Genomic DNA, 16,848 nt, shown 5'->3' on the forward strand with positions numbered 1-16,848 from the left:
ATTAGGACTTCTGGGCCTAATTAGGCACATGAGCTGGAGGTTCCTTGTCCCTGCAGTAGCAAAAGATCAGTGAAATGATCACTATACTAGAGTAAAAGTAAGTTGAATGAGAAACATGGCACTGTCTGTTCTGTTTACATTCCCAAGGAGAAACTGAAATGTTCTAAGGTGGTAAGCAAGCAGCTCTGATTTTGACCTCTTAAAGCTGAGGTTGAAAGATGACCCATCCACTTGAGAAATGATAGCCTTTTCCTAAGTGTGTGAACGGACAACAACATTATGATCTGGTGTCAGACTTTATATGGAACTAATAAGTTCCATGGTTTTATAGAAAGGTTTCTTGAACCTGTTAAGACATTTGACAAAGTTTCTGTAAAAATCAGAGGCTTTACATCAGTTGTCTGGGTAGGCTATTTTATTTTTCCTGGATGCTAGCAGAACACAAAATTGTTAGCTGGGTAATCCTTTTATAGTTCACAGACTTCATTTTGTGTTAATTTGATAAAAGACTGGTTGCAGAAAATCCACAAAGAAGAGGAAGGTGTTGTTGTTAAGGCTTGCATACATTTGTTGATACACTGTTCTCAGTTCTTTTGGAGCTCTTGTTGAAACTATAGGATGGATACTGTTCAGCAGCCATAGCATAAATAACTCATTTGGCATTTAGCACACTAGGAAGCGTCTTCATCTATCTGAAGGAGAAGCTGGAAGTACAAAAAAGGACCTATTAAGAGTAGAAACAATGTGGCTTGTGAGAATCCTGTATCATTGTTGGTTTTACCATTGTGAAGGCTTCTTACTGTCATTCCAAATTACAGGGAAGTTGGGGCAGTATGACTACTTTGAGTTAAGAGCACATATGCTGATGATCTTGTCATCTGCCTCCTTTTACTATTTGCCTAAATTACTTTCGGCATAATTTCTCAATTAATTTAAACCATTAGGACTAATTCCTACCTGAATGGCTCCCCCACTTACCATTGTCCTGCCTTGAACTCAAGATCTGGGTGTGAGGTTGTACTTGAAGTTTTTCATACAGAATGTTGACAAACTGGATGCCATCAGATGGAACATAATTTACACAGAACTGCTATAAGGAGCCTGATGAAGTATCTTTAGTCTTTTCTATAAATCTTGTAGTCTACCTTACTTGGGTATCATTACATTTCATGAAATGTTTCTATGCTTACTTAACTTTTATCAGCCAGTGTTCCTGGTTGAAGCACTGTCCCAGCCCTCCAAATACCTTTTTCCAAATCCTGTGGAAATCAATTCAGTCCTCCTTCTTCTCACATATCCAGCTTTAAATCCCCAAATACCTTGTTAACCATACTTAATTATTTTCTTGTACATCCTTCTTTCACATTTTGATTAAATGTTTACTTGTAGTAAACTTTGTGTGGGAAAATTTGCATTTCATTATAAGAGAAATAGAACTGTTAGTGGAGAAGGGTGATGGTCCCATTTGACAATGTAGATCCAGTTCAGTTTCTGTTATCTCCTTCCTAGTCTTCTTTGATTGTTCAGATTTTGCATTCTAAACCAAGGTAGATGGAGACCAAATGGCACTGACTATGTCAGCACATCTCCTAGTTTCAACACTGTTGCAGAAGATGGGGAAAGGGAATTTTCTAGTGTCAAAAAAAAAAATGAATTTAAGATAATGTAGAAAAATAAGTTATATTAGGAGCCTAATATAGTGCTGTGGTCCACAATAATCATTCAGCTAAAATTGGTTTCACAATATTTTGGCCATAGTTTTAGGAAAGAGTAATATGTATAACAATCCTAACTCTGTATTCATAGTCAGATCATTGAGTTTATATAGTTGGCTTTGAAATTCTGATTCAAGAGCAGGCCATTCCCAACATTCCAAAAGCTTCCAACAAATTCAGGTTGTGATTGCCTCTGGACAATAGGTGTTTGGTTGTATTTGAACAACCTTAGTAAAGGAACTTGGACAGACCTGAAAGTCATTGCTTAAAATTTCAGCTCTGTGCACTGCGACTGACAAAAACCCACATTAAAAGCTAACAACTTCAGAATGAATTGGAAAATAATTGGTTAAACTAACATAACTCTCCAATGTACATGCAACTTAGTACTATGTGTAGTCTTAGGTAAAGGGACCCCTGACCATTAGGTCCAGTCGTGGCCGACTCTGGGGTTGTGGTGCTCATCTCACTTTATTGGCCGAGGGAGCCGGCGTACAGCTTCTGGGTCATGTGGCCAGCATGACTAAGCCGCTTCTGGTGAACCAGAGCAGCACACGGAAACGCCATTTACCTTCCTGTCAGAGCAGTACCTATTTATCCACTTGCACTTAGACATGCTTTCGAACTGCTAGGTTGGCAGGAGCAGGGACTGAGCCACGGGAGCTCACCCCGTCACAGGGATTCGAACCACCGACCTTCTGATCGGCAAGTCCTAGGCTCTGTTAGTTTCCTCATATTTCAGAAGTGAATATTGAGCATAAGCTAAAGTGATAAGAACCATGGTCAAAAAGAGAGAACTAGATTAGAATATTGAATATGGTATGAGGTTTGTCCATTGACTTAATACTAAATAAAACTGGAGAGCGCTGAGTAGTTTTTAAACAAGCACATATTTTATGCTAGTACAAACCTGTGGCTCTTACTTGCACAGAATGTAGTAGTAGTCTCTAGTAATACTGAGTTAAAAAAATATTAAACCCATTCATGGAAGATCAGAGTATCTACAGTAAAACTGTTAATGGCTGGAGGAGAACAACGGGAAGAGACTCTGTTAGTATCCTGGGTCATTAAAACATATTGTGACATCCAAATCTAGTCACTGTTGGAAACAGGATACTTGGCTGGCTGGACCTTTAGTATGACCCTGAATAGCTCCTCTTGTCTACTCAAGGCCTCTTCACTGAGACAGGATCTTTCACACCCAAACATGACTAGTAGGTTAATCCATGTCACCCATATTACTGCCAGCAGTCTGCTGCATAGTATTCCCGCTGCCACAGTCTTAGTTCTGTGCACTTGATTTGTGAGATTTCCATGTATGTAATTCAGTGAGAAATCTAGCAGTAATTCTAGGCTTAAGTATTTTCACTTGCACTGTGTTTGCTGCTGTATGATATCCTCATGACCAATAATACAGTGTTTATCTTGAAAATATTATTATGCTCTGAACTCACTTCGGTCTGTGATGATAATATTCCCCTGCAATGTTTGTGACAGTGCCCTGAATCATCTCTATATACCCTACCTTTTACTCAGAAGTATGGCTCATAGACTTACGGAAACTTGTTCCAAGTAAGTGTTCTTATGATTTCAACATAAGCTTCTATCTTCAGCACTCTTGGAGGCACATTCCATTAAAGTCCGTGAGACATACTTTTCAGTGGAGTCTTGTTTTCCTCACTTTAATCCTTCCACATTGGTCTTCTCTGGCCTCGCTTGATATGTGTTGAATTTTATAAACAGGTTTTCTTTTGCTCTTCCTTTCCTCCCTGAGATGTTACTCAGGGCCCATCTAATTTCACAACAGTAGCAGTTAACTTTTTGCCCAATAGAAATATGAGCCCGTTACATGCTTGAATCCCATGGCTTTAGAATGAAGTTCAGCAGAAGGGATTCCTAATCATTCTGGCCACATTTTGACTGGGAATATAACTAAGCTTTATGAGGCTTGCATGTGATGAAGGTAAGACCATTACTAAGTTGCAATGAGGAAAAGAGCTCTCAAGGAGCATGGAATAGATTCCACCTCAAAGAAAGATGCCATTTTGCCAAACAAGATGTTTTTCAGTGCTCAGTGTTTAAGTTGACAGTAGTCTGAAAGTTCCCAGGGTTATAATGAACTCTGTGGCATTCTGATGTAAATCATAGATAGATGTTTTTCTTCAATCAGGGAAAGGCCTGTGGCCCTTCAGATTTTGTTGGACTACAGCTACCAACATCCATGACCAATGGCCATGCTGGCTGGGATTGATGAGTGTTCAGTGTCCAAAACATTTGGGGTGCTGCAGGTTCCCCACCCCTGTTCTAAGGACAAACAAGTAGCTGGCATTCTTCCATATTGGATCATATGACATTAGAATTTTCTGTAAAGGTTTTGTTTGCTGCCTTAAGTTTTTGAGCATTACTGAAGGCTGTAATTTAGACTGGGTTTGCATGATCTTTTTTCTTTATTTCCACACCTCCAGTAGCTTGAGTTGAGTCTCTAGGCCCAGTGGGTTAGAAAGAAATGCAGTCCTGCATTTTTTTTACCCTTGTCCTTTTTAAGGAATCCGTGAAATGTCCAAAACCTCTGATCTGGTAGAACTGTGGCAGTGAACCTCTGTTGAGGATACCTGGTGTCCTGTGGCTGGCAAAAGAAAAGGCAGGCACAGCTAGGGAATTGCAGCCAGGCCAGGCAGCCTTTTATGTTAGCCTTGCCAGTTACACCGAAGGATGGAGACAGATAGGAAATTCAATTCAAGCACCCCATGGGATTCTGAACTGGGGGAGATTTTTGCACCCAGCTGGCTCTGAGATTCACTGAACAGGAGAGATCACGACTGCCGTGAGTGGCTGTGGCATCGTGCCAACACCATGAGCCCTGTTGTTGCTGGGTCTCCCTTTGCAGGTTATTTCTAGCCCCTGTTCCTGGAAGGAGAGCCAGTTCTTTACCGAGGTATTTTTGGAGACTCTCGCCTTCTCCTCTTTCTTGCTTTGTTTGGGCATAATCAGCCCATTGCATCCCGGAGAACCTAGCAACACCGCCTGGCTTCCCATTGGTTCCCTGGCAGCTCCGCTTCTCCAATGAGAAGCTTGTTGCCATGGCAGAGGCACCACTGCACAGAAGCGAGTGAAGAGGCGGGGATTGAATTTGCTGCCTGGTGGAAATCTGCAGGGCAGAACAGGGACCAAGCAGAGGGTTAATGTGTAGCCTGTGGCCTGGAAGCGGAGTGCAGGCTTGGCCCTGTGCCAGTGACGTACAATGCCAGGGAGGGCTAACGGAATGAAACTCCCCTAGGTAGCCCTACATGTTTGGAAATGCAGCTTCTTGGCTAATTTCTCCTCTGCTGCAAAGAGAGCAAGTAACATGTTTCCTCTTCTCAACCCCTCCCCAGTCTGCCCCCCCCCCCCCGCCGCACAGCAAGAAACTGCTTTGGCAAGGGACACACACAGTCTCAAAAAGCTTGTTGTGCATTCTCCTTGTGTAGGGACTGGGCGGCTGTTGCTGTACAGTTCCATCAGAAGCCATTGCAGTGGTAGAGCTGATAGTGCTGACATGTTCAGAAATCATAGGGCCGCCCCATGAATGTCTGAAAGTACGTTAGGGTTCTTTTCGTTTCAGCAGTTAGTGTACATTGTAATGGTTTAGCCCCCTTATTTCCTTAGGCAACTATTTTGTGCTGCTGCTATTAATGTTTATAAATTGATCTCCAATCTGGTAATCTGCTTTATGGTTCTTGGTTGTTGGAAGGAATTGCCTTGTTGCAGTAATTTGGCTGTGGCAGATTCCAAAAACTGCACCCATAAACTCTTATCCCCCTCCTTTCCCTTAGGAGGCCTAATTAGAAAACCTAGCTCTAGCACACATTAGGGCTAGTAAACCTCAGATTACTTGATAGGAGACCCTCCCTTTCAGTCTGCATGCCACTGAGCTGCTTATATCCCCCTTCTGAAATTGTTGCAGAAGGTCAAGCATTTTGTTTGCATTTTTTTATTACATTGCACCTATTGAACTGTATTCACTATGCAGTTCACAACATACTAAACTCAATAATACCATGCAAGTTTACCAGTAAGCATCTTAATGGTACAAAGCATATTAAAAATTGTGGCTATAAAATATTAGCACCAGCGGAAGCATAGCATAGTCATAGATGTTTATCATCACCTGCCAGTGTGCTCTGATCATAGAGGAATAGGGTGGACATGAGACAGGACACAGGCCAGGGCTGCTTTGATGGGTGCCCATGCTATAGCAACAGGACGCAGGAGCTTAAACAGAAATCAGCCAATGGGCAAACTAGAATTCTCCAACTGGAACTGTTTGTTCATGAGGGAGCCATCTGGGGAACTTGGGCGAAGACATTTCCTTCTGTCTCCAGAGAGAAGAAATGGTGGCATCTTCTTTCCTCCTGAAGAGATATAACCTCTTCTCATCCCAGGAGTTGATTTCATAAGGAAAATAGAATATGCCACAAAAATGACTCTTTAAAAGTTTAATTGGGAGAGCAGTGGTCCTCCACCAGGCTTTTTTGTCTTTCTCTGCAGCTGTGGGTCACTTGCGTGAGACATTTTGAGGTCTTAGCTCTCCTGATCTGCTTCTGCAGTGCACCAAGAGTTAATGAAGGGGTCTGTCACATTGAAGGTCTAGAGAGCAAACAAGAGCTTTCAGGACTGATAGTATTTCAAGCTATGACCATTCTGACTGGGTGCCTGAAATATAGCATGTAACTGGGAATTCTTTATGCCTTCCTCATAAAGCTTCAAATTTCTAGTCAAGAGCCCAACAGTGCTACCTCTAATTGTGTTGTGATGCAGGACTTTCATCACAAGATGTTGTATGTAGAATGTTTCTGAGATACCACCAAGGCTTTTGCTGCAGCTTTTAAAGCTATAGAACAAATGCCACCCCCAGAGACCCTGTCCTCCTAGAGACCAAGCATTGGAGATATCCCCTCCATGGTTGCAGCCAGTGGATGTTTGTAGCTTGCAAACACTTTCCCCAGATCAAGTAAGGAAATTTAGCAAATACACTACTTCAGCATAGATATGGACAGCACACTTGTGCAAGTTGGTGAGGAAAACATAGTTTCTTCCCAAGCAGAATTTTGAAGGGCTCACCAGGTCCTGAAGGCACCAGAACCTGAACAGATGGTCAGAAAAGTACAATAAAGTTGAGGTAAAGCTGAAAACGAGAAGTCTGTCTCTTTATTTACACCTCTCAAACTATTCTGACCTTCTATGCTGCAGTATAATGAATGGGAGAACAGTGCCTCAACAATTGGGGGAGCATGATTTTTGAGAAATGCTTTGAAGCATTGAATAACTTTTGGTTTATTGGGGGCAAGTAAATTTATGCCAGCAGGGGACAGTGGAAACTTGACTTATATCAGGAGTTAATAGTAAGAACATATGAATTGAAGAAGAACCTGTTGGATCATAACAAAGGTCCATCTGGTCCAGCTTCTTGTTCTCACAGCGATGAGCCAGATGACTATGGGAAATCCACAAGCAGGACATGAGGGCAGTAGCCCTCTCTTTACTTATGATTCCAAGTAGCTAGTATTCAGAGGCATGCTGCCTCCAACAGTATGTGTTATTTGAATACTGTGTACCTTACAGGTACTAGAATTCAAAAACTATTTTGATATGCTGTAGAGAATTCAGAGGAGAGGTAAGAACTAGTTATATGAGGAAAAGGTCAAGAAATTGGGGTGCATATTATAGGTGGGGAAAGTCACAGGACATTCTTCATCTTCAAACAGAAGATTTCAGAAAGGGGGCTCACTGTTTGCTTTCTTTCCTTAAGTTCTTAAGGTTGGGATGAAAAGCCCATTTTTTATGTTTAGCAGGGTGAATATCCCAAGTATAAGAGCAATTCATACTGAAATAATCTTCCTCAGGAATTTTTGAACCATCTCTGTTGGAAGTTTATGAAAGGGCGGTGTGTGCACCAGCCTAGGATACTTGAGGTATAGGGCATCTTTCCAAAGCCAGGAGATCAAACTAGAGGTCTCAAGTTCAGATTCCAAGTCTAGATTCTGGGGTTTTGCTATTATGACCAGAACTGTGTTTGAACTGACCTCTTCCCCACCGTGCACATTTGTCTAAGTTGAATTAATGGCATTGCTGAAAGTGCTCATGTGCACATTCTTTCTCTTTGATTCATGCACATCATTTCTCTGATAACAAAATATGAAGGTGGGTGCATGTTTATCAGCTATTAGTGGGTGCTGCTGTAAAAAAATCACTCTGCTTTTAAGGCCCCAGCCTATGCTCCTTAGAAGAAAGGCCTTTCCCTGTGAACACATCCCATAGGAATGGTATTGGGGCTGGACCGAAAGCAGGATAAAGGCAGCTTAATTAGGGACGGGGAATTAGGAAAAAGCATGTGATTCTAGGAAGAACTGATTTGACCTCCAGCTCTGCCTTTCTCCTCCTGTATTTTACAGGTTTTACTCAGTTTTGTCTCTTTTTAAGAAGATGGACCTGTCTCTGAACTGCAGGATCATATGCTTCTGTATTCATTTTTGGTGGACTTGTCTGCACCTACATACTTTTCAGTTGTTTCATCAACGCTGTTCACAACAGTATCTCCTTCAGTATAAACCATCTTGATCAGAGATCTGGTGGTATGGTGGAGCCATTTCACGAAGTGGGGTCTGCTTTTGGAGCCAGAAAGTATTAACATGGATGTAAGATTGTGACTGAGAATTTTGCTTCCCCAGTGTTGTGGCCCAACAAGTTAGGATTCGGATGTTGGCCAGACACAGCTTCAACACCCTACATATAAAGGATCATGCACATTCTTCCGATGTCATGTCACGTAGAAGTCATTGAGTCTAGTTAGGTCAGCATAAAAGGCTGTGACTGTTACGTGCCATGGAGACCATTTCTCTGTGAGTGCTTCATATAAAGTGTTTGGACAGCACTTCCAACAGACTGGCAGGCATCAACTCCTAGAACTGAATGAGTTGAATCTCTGCCTGACGGTTCATGAGCTGAGGAACGGCAAAGCTGTTTTGAGATACAAAGATACAAGACCTGAGGTGCTCACTGCCCTGAATAGCCAGTTGCTGGATAATATTCAGTATGCTTTATTGCCTTTCTCCTGTGTAGAATGATCACTTAGTGCCCAGTATTCTTGGTCATAAACCCAGTCAACACCTCTGGGTTTTGTTCAACCATCAGACAGCTATTCTTTCTCCTGTTGGTCAAAGAACAGTTGATACTGGAACCTATTTGGTATTTTACACCAAATAATTTAAGCCTTGATACCTGTGAGTTGAATAGTACAGCTGCATGGAGGTGTATAAGGATGTCTAGTACAGACATGAGAGATCAGTGTGGGGCAGAAGGAAAAAAATCCCTGTCTGTGGGGACTGGTGATTTAGATTGTGGCTCTGGTTGCTGAAGAGTACAAGGTTTCTAGGATTTTTCAGGATTATTATGTTAAACATCATCTGCACTGTAGGCTTCCCAGGCACATCAGAATAAATGCTATAGTCAGTGTTATGAACAGTGCTTTTTTCTGGAGGGGACGCAGGGGGATGCATACCCCTAAACATTTGGTTAATCTAAGTTTGGCCTCATTGAGAGGCAGTATTTCAATATGAGTAGGAAAATGAGTACCCCTAAACTTTTTTTTAGAAAAAAAGCACTGGTTATGAAGACCAGGAAGTTTAACCCTGAGAATTATTGCCCCATGATTGGTAGTTCTTATAACTCCTGTACAGTGCCCTTTTTTAAATGAAGAGTTGCTTGCTCAAGCTTCATAGCTACATATTTACTACTAAGGGAAAGTAGCAGGGAATAGGAATGTATAAATTTCCATTTCTGTATTCCCACTGGCCAGCCTACTTTAGGATAAAAGTGGTTGATTTGGATTTCCCTTCTTCCTAAAAATAAATAAATAAATAAATAAAAATCATATTAGTTAACTAATATGGTTAACTAGTTAACTAGTTTTGCTTTCTCAGGATTAGATCTGGGCAGTAGTCTTACCAGTGTGGCTTGGTTCCCATGAGGAAGTCTCAGTCTTATGTAGTCCTCTCTCCCTTTGCATGCTCTGATTCCCTCCATTTCACAACACAGTTTGATCACTATTTGCAATTCTAGCTTGGGAGAGCAAGCACAAATCATAGTTTACCAGTTTGTGTGTAACAGCAAAGTATGGCAAAAAGATGATGTTCAGGAGGTGCAAATTTGGAGTGAGTATGCAAGGTAGAAGCTTACTTGTATCTGAACCAGTCTTGTGTGAGCTAAGCTGAATACTGGCCAGACATGACCAAATGGGGGCTCGAGACAGAAGCAACAGTGGAAAGTAATCAAAATGCAAGGTCAATTTGCATAGAAAAGTAAAAGAGCTTGCAGAACAGAATACAATTGATTTGTGTTATGCTAACTGGCAGTTTCACTAGAAGTCTATGCTAGAATAAACCTACTATTTTAAATATTCAGACAATAATAAATTAGGATTATTTTTACCTGTTTTCTTTATTTTATAATAATATAATAATAATAATTTATTATTTGTACCCCGCCCATCTGGCTGGGTTTCCCCAGCCACTCTGGGCGGCTTCCACAGAGACCAAAAATACAGTAAAATATCACATTAAAAGCTTCCCTGAACAGGGCTGCCTTAAGATGTCTTCTGAATGTCAGTTTATCGCTTTGACATGTAATGGGAGGGCGTTCCACAGGGCGGGTGCCACTACCGAGAAGGCCCTCTGCCTGGTTCCCCGTAGCTTTGCTTCTTGCAGTGAGGGAACTGCCAGAAGGCCCTCGGCGCTGGCTCTCAGCGTCCGGGCAGAATGATGGGGGTGGAGACGCTCCTTCAGGTATACTGGACCGAGGCAGTTTAGGGCTTTAAAGGTCAACACCATCAATTTGAATTGTGCTCGGAAACGTACTGGGAGCCAATGTAGGTCTTTCAAGACCGGTGTTATGTGGTCTCGGCGGCCGCCCCCAGTCACTAGTCTAGCTGCCGCATTCTGGATTAGTTGTAGTTTCCGGGTCACCTTCAAAGGTAGCCCCACGTAGAGTGCATTGCAGTAGTCCAAGCGGGAGATAACTAGAGCATGCACCACTCTGGTGAGACAGTCCGCGGGCAGGTAGGGTCTCAGCCCGCGTACCAGGTGGAGTTGGTAGACAGCTGCCCTGGATACAGAATTGACCTGCGCCTCCATGGACAGCTGTGAGTCCAAAATGACTACCAGGCTGCGCACCTGGTCCTTCAGGGGTACAGTTACCCCATTCAGGACCAGGGAGTCCTCCACACCAGCCTGCCCCCTGTCCCCCAAAAACAGTACTTCTGGCTTGTCAGGATTTTTGTCTATTTTATTCTTATTTGCTTTAAATAGTTGACTTTTTTCAATGCTAGGCAATTAAATTCTTCAGGTCGATGGGCTGGGATGCTCTGCTTGTAGTCCTACCAGGATTTGGAGACACGTAGAAGGGCCTCCTCTATGGCAGGAGGATCTCTGGTTCTGGAATGATTCCTCCTTAGAAGTGGGCCTGTCTTCAACATTACTGGATTTCTGATGCCAATGGAAAACATTTAATGATTTGCTACTAAAAAACACAAAACAAATATTTTAGATATTGTGATTTAGATTGTAATTTTTTGCAAATCATAACATAGCTGCCTTGAATATGATTTAACTAGAGAAAGTAGGCAAACAAATAAATGATGTTAACAATATACAATATTCACAATAGTATTTCTCCAATAATTCTGTACATTACAGTCATACATTTAATTTTTATATCAGTTAAGTATTCATTTTATTTTATTTTTTTAAAAATTTTTATTTGGTTTTCTGCTTTTATAAAAACAAAACACACACAAAGAAAAAACACAAAACAAAAACATGTATAAAATCAGCAAATCCCCATTTCATAACCTTGTTCCCTGACTTCCCCCCACCCCCCCTCGTGCATCCCAGTTCCCAAGATTATATCAGCAAGTTGGTGTTTCTCCTCTTAACCATCTTATTCATCTTATTACCTCTTTTATAATAAAAATTGATTTTCCTAAGTTGGACTTAAGTTCTCTTCCATCGATTTTCATTTTGTCTTAATTAAGAGTCATATTAACCAAACCTAAAAGTCTTAAGAGTTTTTAAGAATCTCCTCTTCCCTCCCTCCCATCCCCGGTTTTTGTCCCTTCCCAATAGAAATCTAAATTCGAGATTCTCAGCCTGGGTTCCTCACGTCCGAGGCTTTCAAGTCTATTTCAGTCCCTCTCCGCCTGTCTTGTTGGTAGTCCTTTATGTCAGTCGTCGAGTCTGGAAAGAGTTCTTTCACCATCAAAGTGTATTCTCTTCCCACAAGGAGATTTGAAAGTAACTGCTGAAAAGTTTCCACAAAGCCTGTATCTTCAGAATCAAAGTCCAAACTGAGGCCCCAGTCATATTTCTTTATTTTAAGTTCCTGTATTCCATATTGTCCCGGGACCTCCTCCTTCTTCTTCTGTGTCTTTCGCAGACTTGTGGTAGATAAGTTCCCAGCATCTCCTTGCTTGTGTTCCACAGATGTCAGCTTTTGGTTGTTACTTCCCAAGGTTACTTCTTCTTTTTCTTGTTGTTTAGTCTCTTCCACCTCTGTAGATATTGTTTCCCATTCAGCTGTGGATTCTTTCTCATTCAGGTCCTCAATACAGAGAGCAGAGTTGCCTGTTCCCAAGGTCATAGTCACAAGTTGTTTGTTCATGGCCAAGCTCTGCTCTTGTAAGGTTCCCACCAGTTGAAACATCCTTTCGATTTCCACTAGTAACTTTCCTTCCACAGCCATTGTATCTATTGTAGTTACACAGAATTCCCCCTAGAGGGAATCTGGTTACTTATTAGTCTTTTCTCCAACAGTCCTTTAACAAATTATTATTACTTTGTTTCCAACAATTTTGGCTCAATTATAACTCGTCTTAGTCCAGAGGGATCTTAGATAGCGATTTTTCCACTTTAAACCGCCCGTTTGACAGCTTTGACAGCTGTCAAACTCCGCAGCTCTTACACAGGCACAAAGGCAGGACTTTCCCGAGCCCGGGAGGGGGGGTTGTTCAAAACAAAAAGAAGGTTTCCAAAACTCCACTCTCCAGCCCAAAATTTCCTTTAGCCAAATCTTGAAAGTTAATGTCCTTTTTAACTCACCCCACCAAGGGTAGGCTCTCCAGCTTAGCTCTTATGTCGTTGCGTAGATCGTCTGCAAGGGGGGGTGCGGACTTCCTTTTAGCACACCCCCCGGTCGTCTCCAATTCAGGGTAAATTTTTTAAAGTCCCAATCCGTCTTACTCACGGGTGATTCTTTCAGTCCAAATTTTCAAGGAAGGAAGTCAGCGCTCTCTGGTCATGGCTCGCGGCTTCGCTCCACCGAGGTAGCGATCGACTCTCAGTGCCACGCCACCCCCGTATCCTCTCCGCAGCCTTTAAAAAGGCTCTTCGTGGATCAGGGGGGGGCGCTTAAGGCACCCGCCGAGTCTTCAGTCCGCAGGCATCCGCGCCTGCGGTTTTTAAGGGTCCCCGTGTCGCCGGCGCGGCAAAGACCCGTCCTCGGTAGAGCCGATTCCCTCCGCAGCTCGGAGGGAATCCGCCATTTCCAGATCGCGTCAACCCGGAAGTCCTAAGTATTCATTTTAAATTAACCATTCAAATTTCAGTTTTACATTTTACAACAATAAATAGCTCCTTCCGAAGACTATTTATCCAGATCAAGTAAACTTCCTAAAAAATTACATTCTTTTAAAAAATTATCAAAATAGTTCATTTTGCAAGCTCCTTCTCTATTTTCTCTTTGTTCCAATAAGTTAGCTTTGCCATTAATCATTTTTCCAACAGTTCTTTTACCAGTTGTTGAGGTTCTTCCTTTTCCAGGTCTGTGCAATTAAGATTTTAGTTGCCATTAATAGATAGTGAATTAACTCTTTCTACTTTCTATTCAGTATCCTTTAAAGGTCAATTAAAAATGCTTTCATGTTTGCAATTAATTTTTTTTTATTTATATATCTGTGCTTAAACCACAGAGCCTTGGACTTGCCGATCAGAAGGTCGAGGTTCGAATCCCCGTGATGGGGTGAGCTCCCGTTGCTCAGTCCCTGCTCCTACCAACCTAGCAGTTCAAAAGCACGTCAAAGTGCAAGTAGATAAATAGGTACCTCTCCGGCGGGAAGGTAAATGGCGTTTCCATGCACTGCTCTGGTTCGCCAGAAGCGGCTTAGTCATGCTAGCCACATGACCTGTAAGCTGTATATCGGCTCCCTCGGCCAATAAAGTGAGATGAGCGCCACAACCCCAGAGTCGGCCACGACTGGACCTAATGGTCAGGGGTCCCTTTACCTTTGCTGTATGGTGCTCTTATGTTTGAAATACATTGTCCAGAGTCCTTCCCTGGGTGGTTTATAAATTAATAAATGTATTTATGGCCCTCATTCCCCAGCCACACTCTATTCCAAAAAAATGTATAAACTGTGTACCAGACCTAAGGTTCTTATGAACATTGCTGTTTGGGCTGAGTAATAAAATGTGTAGCAACTCTTAAAAGTTTTGATGTGAAGAAATCCTCAAAATAGTACCTCCTGATATTGGATTCATGCTCTGGCTGCCATCTTCTTGCATAACACTTCCACTTTTGCATGTGGTGGATGTGGATTTTCATGGTGATGGGAGCAGCGTGAGCTAAAAGGAGCCAAAAGGATGATGGTTTGATGGTGCTGGAATCAAAAGTTTGGTTATAGAAGTATCAGTGCAATGGACAATGGCTTTCTCTGATTTGAAAAGACACCAGAGTTTCAGTCAAAGATTGAATATTGCCTCATTTGGATTTTTAATGAGACTGATTGTTGGGAAACGGGGAGATCCATTGTAAAATACTATATTTGCCTGTCAGAAAGCATGATTGATATTTTAGTCAGGAAAGCCGTTAGCCGTCCCACCCACCCCGCAAAACAAACACACACCTCTCAGAGTGAATGTCTGAAACTATTATTCCAGTGGTGGTTGGCCAAGATGCTAGTTACTAGGAGAATGGGGTCTGGAAATTTATGCTAACATCACCACCACCCTGCAAAAACCCTCACAAAATGATTACATGTTCATAAATATACTGAAACTGCATTTTTTTATATTACTATTTTTTTCTGCAAAAATGGTGATAACATGCAGTCAGTTTAGACTCCTGTCCCACACTCCTCTTGACTCTAAAGATTTAGCAGAAACAGCTTGTTCAGTGACCATTCAGGTTTTTAGAAACCAGCACCAATGAGTTAATTCCTTTGGGAAAGTTCAAAGAGGCAAACAGTGGCCTGGAGGTAACATTTTAGAAAAGAGGAGTTTGGAATTGGCACGTTTCAGCCCCTCTCCTTAGTGGTTTCTCTGGCCTGCGTTTGGAAATCTTTTGTCAGCTGTTCCTCTGATCAGTTTCCACTTGGCCATGGCATGTAACCAGCTGTTTGCTTTGATCCAGCCAAGAGAGCATTCCACGCCCGCTGACCTTCCATAGCCTCTGCAATGACAGCTGTGTAGCACTGCTTTCTGCTTAGTGGCTTTAAGACTCTCTCTCGGGAGCACAACCTGGGCGAGCAACAGCCAAAAAGTGGACTTCAGCGAACAGCTTTCCATGGTGTGGACTTGAGTAGATGGTGTGGTTAGATAGCTTTTCCCATGGTGATCCCCTCCAGCACTGAGACCCATCTCAATACGATGCTGCTGACATTGCAATCACATTGGGCCCGACAGGAGCCTTCCTGCTTTCTGCCCTCAGCCTGCTACAACAGGAAAATGGTCACAGGTAGGGACCATGTGTGGCAAATGAGAAAATACTGATTATCTGATCATATGTGTCTTTGTTCTAAGCTATGAGGCCAAGAGCAGCAACTGAGGAAGACTTGGCAACCGCATAAGGGAGAACTAGAAGGAAGCTGGAGGACTATTATGCACTGAGGAAAGTCTCTGTAGATGGGAGAGGGAGGTTGTTGTCTCCTTTTGGTGTTAATGGGCTTAGGTGAAATCTGAAAATACCCTGGGGAAGAAGGCCAAGAAATCTAGGGTTTGGGCTTGATTGGTTTTTTTTAAAATATGTTGAATAGCTTTGCTTGGAACACAAGGTGTGGTTTTTATTCAGTGCTTCAAGAATGAGACTCTGGGAAGGAGTAGGTCATCGGGACTACATGAGCTATGTGACTGAGTTAGGATAAGTTTTTAATTGTGAATACATACACAAACACATATAAGGAGCATGCTTATAGCTACCACCTTTGCATGGATGATGCCTGAGTTTCATATGCAGTTTTGGCGCTCTTTGAATCATTGTATCTTGATGGTTGTAGAGCTCTGTAGGGAACTAGCTGTTATCTTTGTGGATTAGGGAATTGCATGTTTTACTAAAAGGGAAGTGGAAATGTACTTTAAATTAATCTGTGACCCTTTCTTTTATAAATGAAAATGCCCTAAAAGAGAAGCAGAGCCGCAGGCAAAGAGCAAAATTATATCTCTTGGCTTTGAAACTTAAATGAAAAATCTAAGACCAAATCTTCATATATGTCAACCTGAGTCTGCATGTAGAAAATAGAATGTGCCCTGGACTCTGTGTTGGAATTTTTACTTTCACATATAGGCTCTTACCAGTGGTTTTAGGAACTCCAGATTTAATGTTGATAATAAATTATGAAAGTGTCTGCGTGAGATTTCATATGATTTTCAAGGAGCGTGGGGGGGGGGGTTGGTCAAGGATTGGAGAAATGAAAGATGAGAGGGGATGGGGAATGGAGGACCAGTGGCTTTTGGTGGGTAGGAGAAGAGGGAATATGAGCCATGGGAGCTGAGCAAGGCAGAGCACAATTCTAGAGGGTTCATTAGGCACTGCCTGGATACTTCTAAGCTTTGCTCCTCAGCTATAACAGCTGAAAAAACTGATCTTAAGCATTGGAAACTGAACTGCTCAGAATACCAAATTCCACACTATGCCTGACAAACTCAGGCATATTGGAATGGTACATAGACCTCTTTATTAATAAAGACATCAATCCTGGGGAAATGGGGGTTGTCAACCCTTTAGGCCCATGGGCACATTGGCATACTGGATAAACTGTTGTGGGCAACACACACACCCTGCAACCAAGCACCCCCTGCAACCTGTTCTATTGGCTACAATGGAAAGATTC

At 42.2% G+C, this 16,848-nt stretch overlaps 1 protein-coding gene and 1 long non-coding RNA gene across 4 annotated transcripts in view; one reads left to right on the plus strand and one right to left on the minus strand.

The window, feature by feature from the left end:
- Positions 1–16,848, plus strand: part of DYRK1B (dual specificity tyrosine phosphorylation regulated kinase 1B) — a 36,879-nt gene that overhangs the window by 4,484 nt on the left and 15,547 nt on the right. The window contains exon 1 of one of the 3 annotated variants that reach the window (XM_081201954.1): positions 3,642–3,678. The exons of 1 other annotated variant lie outside the window; for it this stretch is intronic. In XM_081201954.1, coding sequence (XP_081058080.1) covers positions 3,657–3,678 — 22 coding nt within the window. In that variant the 5' untranslated portion in view covers positions 3,642–3,656. Of the gene's footprint in view, positions 1–3,641; positions 3,679–15,212; positions 15,477–16,848 lie in introns of those variants that run through there. One more of the 3 variants, XM_081201953.1, reaches the window with a different exon arrangement.
- LOC308591355 lies at positions 11,043–15,301 on the minus strand. Its single transcript, XR_014010132.1, has 3 exons — positions 15,180–15,301; positions 14,263–14,400; positions 11,043–11,267 (listed from the first exon to the last, which is right to left on the minus strand). It is a non-coding gene; the product is annotated as an uncharacterized lncRNA (long non-coding RNA).

This window comes from Podarcis bocagei (assembly GCF_964188305.1).
Source record: "Podarcis bocagei genome assembly, chromosome: 7".
In the NCBI taxonomy this organism is placed as follows: domain Eukaryota; kingdom Metazoa; phylum Chordata; class Lepidosauria; order Squamata; family Lacertidae; genus Podarcis; species Podarcis bocagei.